The 8,726-nt window shown below is 42.7% G+C and overlaps 2 protein-coding genes across 2 annotated transcripts; both read left to right on the top strand.

Moving 5' to 3' along the window:
- Positions 1 to 3,346: 3,346 nt before the first annotated feature.
- On the top strand, positions 3,347 to 6,244 carry LOC148038378 (uncharacterized). Its single transcript, XM_087675253.1, has 5 exons — positions 3,347 to 3,984; positions 4,075 to 5,265; positions 5,361 to 5,592; positions 5,675 to 6,062; positions 6,146 to 6,244. Exons 2-5 carry the CDS (start codon positions 4,539 to 4,541, stop codon positions 6,242 to 6,244), a joined length of 1,446 nt encoding a protein of 481 aa, XP_087531379.1. The 5' UTR covers positions 3,347 to 3,984; positions 4,075 to 4,538.
- Positions 6,245 to 6,677: 433 nt separating this feature from the next.
- Positions 6,678 to 8,011, top strand: LOC148038377 (uncharacterized). Its single transcript, XM_087675416.1, has 3 exons — positions 6,678 to 7,002; positions 7,105 to 7,440; positions 7,548 to 8,011. The coding sequence occupies exons 1-3, from the start codon at positions 6,772 to 6,774 to the stop codon at positions 7,932 to 7,934; spliced, it is 954 nt and encodes a 317-aa protein (XP_087531542.1). The 5' UTR covers positions 6,678 to 6,771; the 3' UTR covers positions 7,935 to 8,011.
- The last annotated feature ends 715 nt before the right edge of the window (positions 8,012 to 8,726 follow it).

The following is an 8,726-nucleotide window of genomic DNA, read 5'->3' as shown; positions in this document are numbered from 1 at the left end:
TTGGATAAGAGTTTGTGGCTATATACATTAAGACATCTAGTATGAGAAAGGAATAAGCAGATGCTAAGGCACCTAGTAGTGATCTAGTTCCATGCAAATAAATATAGCTCACAAGATGGGTTCTATTACAAGAGCCTTACTTAGTGCTTCATAAGTGACTTGGCATTTGCAATTGATTTCCAAACAATCAATAGATTATCAAGGGAACTTGCAATGGATACATAGTTCAAGACAAAGAGCGTCTAGAATTCAATATGTCCTTGGAAGCCATAACTCCTTTTTGATTAGCAAGTGGTAGAAGATCCATTATCACTCTAATCCTTTCTATATCATTCATGAATACAACATGTCTCAAGTTGATGTTTTACTTTCCCTCAATATTAGCACTTGAATGCATTTAAGAGAGTTGATACTCACTACATTACTAAAAGATTAGTTAAAACTAAACATATTTCTCACAACTAGATTGGATACATAGGTATCCATGAATATCTCAAGCCATTTCCTTAACATGTCAAATAGTACATAACTAGATTGGACACAGGTTGTCTAGGAATATCTCAATCCATATCCTTAACATGTCAAATAGTACACATGAAATATTGAAAGGTGGCTAGAGCATCATTTAAAGTGGCAGGTATGACTATGCATGTGAATATTCTCCATTCCATGGCCAAAAAAATATATTCTATCTATCATTGCTTCAAGTGGTAGTCAAATCTTGTGAGGAAGCGAGGGACATGGTGGGTATTACACTACAAGGGATCGGGCTCATACCCGCGCTCCTGGCCGCACAAAATGACTTGGGAAAAAAAGTGTCGGGCCCGTGTAATAGCGCGTGTATCATCGCGGCCAGAGACATGCGTGTAAAAGCGCGTGTACAGTGACAGCCAGTCGCGCGAATACACGACCCCATACACGCGTTCTGCGCAGTTTTGCTGCAAATTTACATGCGAATCTAACCAGACTATCCGCACAAATATACGCGATTTTGACAGATGACACGCGCTTATACACGCGATCGCAGAGGGAAAAAAAAAATCCAGAGAGTGCTTTTGGGTGCCTGGATGCTGTTCCAGCATCCAGCCACCCAAAGGCACTCTCTGGATTTTTTTTTGGTGCATTGCACCATAAAAAAAGAGCGATTTAGATTTCAAGACTCACTCTCTATGAATACACGATTCAATATTACTATCTAAAACTTAATACACGACTCAAGACTCACGATTCAATACATTGTCAATACATGATACATTTGTGTACAAGGGAGTCCATATGTCAAAATAGCCCATGGCTTTAATTAGGAACAAATATATACAAAGTCAAATAGGGAGCTAGGTGCAAAAAAGCCCATGGCTTCAGTTACAAATTTTTTTTGTACAACCACATCCTACAGTATTCTGAAAGCTAATCAGAGGATGATGAGGACCCTGTGCTCTCTCCATGATCAGAGGAGCTCGCATCGGTATGTTCCGATGAGTGGTGCTCGCCTCCACCAGGAGCAGTGGCACGAACATCAGCAGTGGCGGCTGGATCATCAGGGGCAGGAGCATCAGCAGCTTGTGCCTGTTCAAGAAATATACCGTATGTAAGTATACATATATATGCAATTAAATAAACCGAAATCATTCATTTAGAGTTTTCAAGTACCTGTCAACCGTATGGTCTCATGGCCGCGTCAAACTGCGCATCCGTAATACGTCCCTCGTTTCTGAAGATGGCCCACGTGTCACGTCTGCTATTGCGGCGAGCATAGCCAGTCTCGTGGGCTGTGGGCCCTCTCCCCATAACCCGTCGCTGTAACATAATCAAGATAGTTTGTAAGATCAAAACAATCATAGAATCAATGAATTTGGCAAACAATCAAATAAAGAGGCAAGTTACTTACGAACTCTGCCTCCCACGACTCGACGCCGCCAGATCCGAAATGCGACGATCCAATGGTCTCCATCTGGATCCGTCGTGCCTCCACATGCTGCCTGCTCTTCACGCCTCCCTCTGCGCGCTTCTTTGCCTCCTTCCACTCGCGTTTGTGGGCAGTGGCAGGTTTCTCACAAGGATAGCCACCCGCAGCTACATTCACCCCATCATCGTACGCGAGTTTCTTAAGGTGAGATCTTTTATTACTTAAGATCTCCCTTATTCGCGTCCTTCCCCATACATCCGAGAATGTCGCTCGTGGGGGATTGGGGTACCGACTATGTACACTATCTAGGACCTCCCTAACTAACCGGCTATCCTGATCTTTAAATTTTACAAAACAGTTTCTATACATATTTGAAACTACCCCCCGCATATACTCCATCACCTCTTTCCCTCTCGCATCCATGACTACCCCGCCCCTATCCGTAACATCGTAGAAAATCTCTCCCTCCACCTCTCTCGCCTCCTCCGACTCCTCACTGTCTCCTCGTACATGCCTCCCTCCATGCCCTCTCTCACCGCGTGCCCTACTACCCCCCCCACCAAAGCACCCGCCGCATAATCCTCCACTCCCGCTCTCCCTACTGCGGCGTCGGCTCTCATCTGTACTGCGGGAGTAGCCATGACTAGGGGTGGCTGCACGTGACTGTGTACGTGACTGTGGCTATGAGGGAGCACGTGATGGTGGCCGTGAGCCCTCACGTGACGGTACAGAGGAGGGTGTGCGTGAGTGTGTCCGTGCAGGGGTGTGTCTCCTCGGTGAGCGTGTATGCGCAGGGGTACGTCTCGCCGGACTCGCAGGTGTAGACGGCAGTGGAGAGGCTTGTGTACTTGGGGGCGCGGTGTGACCTGGGAGTCTAGGAGGAGGATGGGCATACATATACTCTGTCAGCTCCACTGGATTAGGATGGCGCCCAAAATGGTTTATCATCTCCATCATCCAAGTGGCGTATGCCCACGGATCGGAGGAAGAGCCTGGATCCATGAAGAATCTGCAAAGCGTCGAAATTCCGCCTCAATGAACCAAGCAAAACATGCATATAAAAAATAAACATATCTCCTACAATATATCTCCTCAATATATCTCCTACAATATATAACCTACAACATATATCTACCATTCTAGAAAATAAACATATCTCTTACAATACCAAACATCGAATTAGTAGAAGATCATAAGCCAAAAGAAGAAGTTCATTTCGAATTAGTGACGAAATTCATGAAAAACAAAAACTCTTTCCTCTATCTTGACGGACATTGTCCATCAAGGGAGAAATGACTAAACACATACACAAGGGTTCCTTCTTCTCTCTTTCCTCTATCTTGACGGATGTCGTTTGTCAAGAAATAAATAGTTAAGCACATATACAATGTGTGTGAATTCTATCCTCTGTCGCTTTCAAGTACACATAGCACGGGTGGAAAGAAAGAAAGCGACAGATTTGCCAAAACAAACAAACGACAACCAACCTCTTTGAAAAGTCTTTGAAAAGTGAGTTCGTTGATTCTTGCTTCTCTCTCCCTTTCTGTGTTGTCTGCACCCTTTGCTTCTTTTGGGTAGTCCAAGAGGGAGAAAGAGGGCTTTTGAAAGAAAGAAAGCGACGCAGAAAGAAGAAGAAGAAGTGTTTTGAAAGAGGGCTTTTGAAAGAAAGAAAGCGGCGCGCGCGATAGGTAAACGCGAAAAGCACGCGTGTAAAAGCGCGTGTAAAAGCGCAGCAGAATACATTTTAGACGCGCCTGTACACGCGACACAGAGCCTGTTTATACTTTTTTTAAAAACTGATTGTTCTTGTGTATCCATTGTTTTGTGCATAGGATGTGTATGATTTCACTAAAAACTGATCCTACTTCTGTATTGGTTATTTTGGACATAGCATGTCATCATCCTCTTCAAGCAGTTCTGGTGAGGATGAGACAATACGTCATCGTGATCGCGACGTGTGGCTGGCACAAAGGATCAAGTGTACGTGTAATTGATGTCAAGGGTGCATTGTACGAGCGCGTCGAATTACATTGAATCACATCTCGATGTATGGAGAATGGATTCAAACAGGTTTAGAGGTGAGAAGATGTGAATTGAAAGTATTAAAATAACTCATGGTGTGCAAATTAATGGAGCGCGTTGTAATATATATACTGTGATTGAAGCAGGATGCAGTACCACACCCTAACATGGTGCCATACGCACGGCGAGAGCATGCAAAGCGTCGACGAGATGATGCTGGAGCTTCGGGATCTGTTGTCGGAGATGAGTGGGAAAGGGATGACAATAGCCCTACACCCCACGAAGTTGTGGAAGAGGAAGTGTTTGATGACATGGTGCGGAATCTTTTTAGGGATGATCGCAAAGGTGTGGACGACAATGATATGGAACAAGAGCATCTCTACAACGCTTCATCGACACCGGTTTTTGAAGGGTGCACATTCTCTATTTTACGTGCTTCACTTGAACTGCTCAATATACAAACAGTTTATGGATGGAGCAATGCAAGTCTTGACGCATTATTGAAGTAAGCATTGTAACTTGCAAAATTCAGTTAGTGGTTTTTGGTTTACAGTATAGGGTTTAGGGTTATGGGCTAATTGATGATATTGGATGCAGGCTATTATCAAACATGCTTCCAAAGGGGAATAGACTACCCACCTCAAGAGACAAAGCGAGGCGCTATGTGACATCTCTTGGAGGATTGGATTATGATCGCATACATGCATGCGTCAATGATTGCATTCTCTTTCGTGGGACGCATAAGGAGGCTCGACAGTGTCCCACTTGTGGTGAAGCAAGGTATAGAACAGATGTGAAGATTTTTGATGTACCTCGTAAAGTCTTGCGACACTTTCCTATAATTCCTCGCATCAAACACATGTTCAAGTGCAAATCCATAGCAGAGCTCATGTCATGGCATTCCTCGCATCGATCGGATGATGGCATGTGGAGAATTCCTGCAGACACTCCTGCTTGGAAGCATATTGAAGATGAGTGGCCCAGCTTTAAAACAGAGCCCAGAAACTTGAGACTTCGCCTAGGTATGGATGGAGTGAATCCGTTTGGTTTCAAGAGCACCGCATACAGCGTGTGGCCGGTTGTGTTGGTGAATTACAACCTTCCACCATCAATGGCGATCAAGAAGGGACATGTTATGTTATCCCTTCTGATTCCAGGGAAACATAAAGTCAAGCATATGGATGTTTATCTTGAACCGTTGATTGATGAGTTGGAGGAACTATGGAGAGGTGTTGCGGTAGTGGACATTAGTAGGCCTCCCTCCTCTCGACACTTCGACTTAAAAGCAGTGTTGATGTGGACAATGCATGACTTTCCAGGATACAGCGATTGTTCTGGTAAGAATTCTAACTACCTCCCGACTCTAATACTACTAGCTATATCAATTATAACTATTGACTTTATTATTCTAACTTTTTTTTTATTTTAACAGGTTTGAGGACATCGGGTAAACATGCATGTCCTATATGTGGCCCTTCATTGGTACATGAGTATGCTGATGGTTTGTGTAAGACCATATTCGATAATCATCATCGATTTCTCCCATCAGATCACCCTAAATATGCTCCTAGTAAGAGGAACATTCATCCACAGACACTTCGTGCAAAAGATTGGAAGCGTATTTGGGAGTCTTCAAATGTTCTTCCTCCAGATGGCATGAACACGTACATCTCCATTGTTTTCAATCTTGTTTTGTGTAGTCTCTAAAGTTGGAATAAAGATGACAGTCTGCAATCCCTTGTGTAGGTACTCCATTTTTTTCCGGCTACCATATTGGACCCATCTCAAGATCAACCATCTTCTTGATCCCATGCACATCTTCAAGAATGTGGGATCTAGTATTTGGGAACATGTTATTGGTAAAAGAGACAATGTTAGCGTACGGGAGGACTTGCAGGTCGCAGGACGTATGCGTCAAGCTTGGCCACGAGAGGAGGGTGGGCACGTTCGTCTTTCGCCTGCTCCCCGGATTATATCAAAGAAGGAGGAGAAGCAGGTAAAGCAAGCCATCACCACTTTGCGTACTCCCACTGGATGCATGAGATCGTTGAAGGGAGCGTTTACAACCACTAAGAAAAGAGGGGTTGAGCAACTACATGGGTTGAAGTCCCACGATTGGCACAAGATGCTCCAAGTAAGTGTTTTCCAATTATTGTAGGTTGAAATTAAATTTTGTAATGCCCTAACCCAAATATACATGTGCTCTTATGTGCGCAGTTCATACTACCTACTAGCATCGACCATTGTGCAGACAGGAGTTTGAAAAGATGTATTTATAAGATGGGCGAGCTTGTGAGGTATGTAAATCCCATGTAAGATCACCCTTCATTATACCTTGCAAAATGAATGTGCATGAGGTATAACGTACTGTGCATTTATTTTTCAGATATGTTAGTTCCAAAGCAATTGATCCAGCCACATTGGATGATGCGCGTGTTATGGCAGTGGAGGTGGTTTGTATGGTAGAGGAGACTTTTCCGCGAACCATTCTCACAAGTCAACTACATCTCATTGTGCATTTAGTGGATGAAATTGCTTTATGTGGCACTGTGCATGCCCGTTGGATGTTCTTCCTAGAGCGCTTCATGAAGACCTTAAAAGACTTTGTGAGGCAAAGTGCAAGGCCCGAAGGAAGCATGGCTGAGGGTTGGTTGATACAAGAGTCTCTTGTATATATATCAGAATTTCTTGATCAGGTGGATAGCTCTTTGCCGCGACTATGGAGCAATGAAGAGGACTTGAGGATGACGTCTATTGTGCCTCAAGGAAAAGGACAGAGCAAAGTAATTGAGAGAACATTGATTGATGATCTTAATTTCACTTGCATCCTTAATAGTGATGTGATGAGCAGATGGGTTACAAGATACGAGGATGCAAAGACAAAAAGGCAAGCAGACAGAGCTCTCTTTCGGAGGCAACATGGCTCTCGTAAGGCGTACCCTAAGCATCTAGCAACACTTCCGAATGATATTCATGTTGATTGGTTGCATGAGGAAATGGAGAGAGCAGAGAGAGATGAGGGGCTGCATATCACGGCGAAAGAATGGGAGTATGCACGAGGATGCATGTTAAAGGTACATAGAACAAATGTAAATTTGCATTCTTTGTAAGTGATTGGCTTTTCATATTTATTCACATTAATTGCTTACATAGATATTGCTTATATTTTGGTCCAGTGCACTATGTTCAATGCTATATGGTGTGAAGGCAAGCATTTTCGAACACAAAGAATAGATGAAAAGAGGAATACACAAGATTGCGGTGTCATTAGTAGCTTTGAGGGAGCCAATGGAAAAATTGATGATTATTGTGGCACAATCCAAGACATATACAGACTTGACTTTCGCCGCTTCTTTGTGTATGTTTTGGATGTCAAATGGCAAATGAACGTGGTGGAAAAAGGGCCTAACGCAACGATAAAACGCCATGCAAGTGGCTATGTAACTATTGACTCTACAAAGTTTTGGCAAACAAAGAAAGATAGGCTCATATTGCCACAACAATGTGAGCAGGTATGCATTTTTTTACAAATGTGTTTCATGTACATATATATCTAAGCTCGCGCACCCCTTGACTTTTGATATGCTAATTAATTAATGAATTATGTGTATTTGAGCAGGTTATCTATCTGCCAATGGTGCATGACAGTAAATGGTGGTATGTCATCCCTATTGCACCACGTTCCAAAGTAATGTATAATACATTCACTGATATGGAGCATATGGAGGATGTGGCAAGCCGCAAAGAAGATGATGTCGAACATGCCAATGTAGATGATCATGATAATGAGGATGAGCGTGCCATTTCTCATGATCATGAGGATGACCCTTCCATTGAGGATGATGGTGATGATGATGAGAATGATCAAGGCATCGGTACCATTATCAATGGGCAAAATAGCGATAGTAGAATAAATTTAATCGTAGCCTTACAAATTGATCAAATGGATATTGATGTTGATCGTTTGGCAAGGATGGATCTTATTGAAGATGAGGTCGAACCCTAACCAATCCATCACTGTATTGTTCCAAATTCATGACATTTCTATTGTATACTTTGTCTTTCAATAACCATATGAAGATATATTTTTCAATATATTACGTTGTTGTAAGTGCATGTAGTGGGATTTTGTAATGGTTTGTAAACACTGCAATGCACAATGACATTTTTAAAACTTAATGGTTTTCTGTTTTGAAAAGAAATGGATTTCTGTAGTTAGGCTCTGTGTCGCGTGTAACAGAGCGTGTATTATGACAGACTTAACGCGCAAATACACGCGCCCACACATGCAATTATACACGCGCTGTTACATGCATGTATACACGCGCCCGATATTGCTGTAAGTATAAACGACCATACACGCGCCCGTAACTTTTCGCGTGTAATGGACGCGTGTATGGCGGCATTGTGTTGTAGTGTTAAGCATATCTAACACCCCCCTCTCAATCTCTACCCATAGGTGAAGCACATTCTAAGCCCAACACTGAGTCTTTGAAGATGAAATCGAAGGAGATCCTTCATAAGACTAAATCTCAATGTGTTTGATGCGTGCATGAAAAGTTGGAATTATGGAAATGGTGATGCAACTCTCATTGTCACATCTTAGTACTATTGGATCTTTATCTTGTAACTCCAAATACCATAGGATCCTCCTTAGTCATGCTTCTTACATGCAGTAAAGCAAGCTACCTTATACTCTGCTTCCATAGAGGACAATGGCTGAGTTGGTTGCTTCTTACTAATCCAAGAGAAGATTCTTAAACCTAAAGAGAAACAATATTCAAAAATTGATTTCTTC

Source organism: Lygodium microphyllum, chromosome 3 (assembly GCF_053477565.2).
Source record: "Lygodium microphyllum isolate KBCC chromosome 3, Lygodium_microphyllum_v1.1.10, whole genome shotgun sequence".
NCBI lineage: Eukaryota > Viridiplantae > Streptophyta > Polypodiopsida > Schizaeales > Lygodiaceae > Lygodium > Lygodium microphyllum.
This window is presented reverse-complemented; position numbering and strand designations above follow the sequence as displayed.

Excerpts from the sequence above, each read along its gene's own strand:
- LOC148038377 (XM_087675416.1), top strand. The coding sequence starts at position 6,772 with ATGAGCAGATGGGTTACAAGATACGAGGATGCAAAGACAAAAAGGCAA. Across the intron at positions 7,003-7,104 it reads CACGAGGATGCATGTTAAAG|TGCACTATGTTCAATGCTAT; the intron begins GTACATAGAACA and ends ATTTTGGTCCAG. Across the intron at positions 7,441-7,547 it reads TGCCACAACAATGTGAGCAG|GTTATCTATCTGCCAATGGT; the intron begins GTATGCATTTTT and ends GTATTTGAGCAG.
- LOC148038378 (XM_087675253.1), top strand. The coding sequence starts at position 4,539 with ATGCTTCCAAAGGGGAATAGACTACCCACCTCAAGAGACAAAGCGAGG. Across the intron at positions 5,266-5,360 it reads AGGATACAGCGATTGTTCTG|GTTTGAGGACATCGGGTAAA; the intron begins GTAAGAATTCTA and ends TTATTTTAACAG. Across the intron at positions 6,063-6,145 it reads ATTGGCACAAGATGCTCCAA|TTCATACTACCTACTAGCAT; the intron begins GTAAGTGTTTTC and ends TTATGTGCGCAG.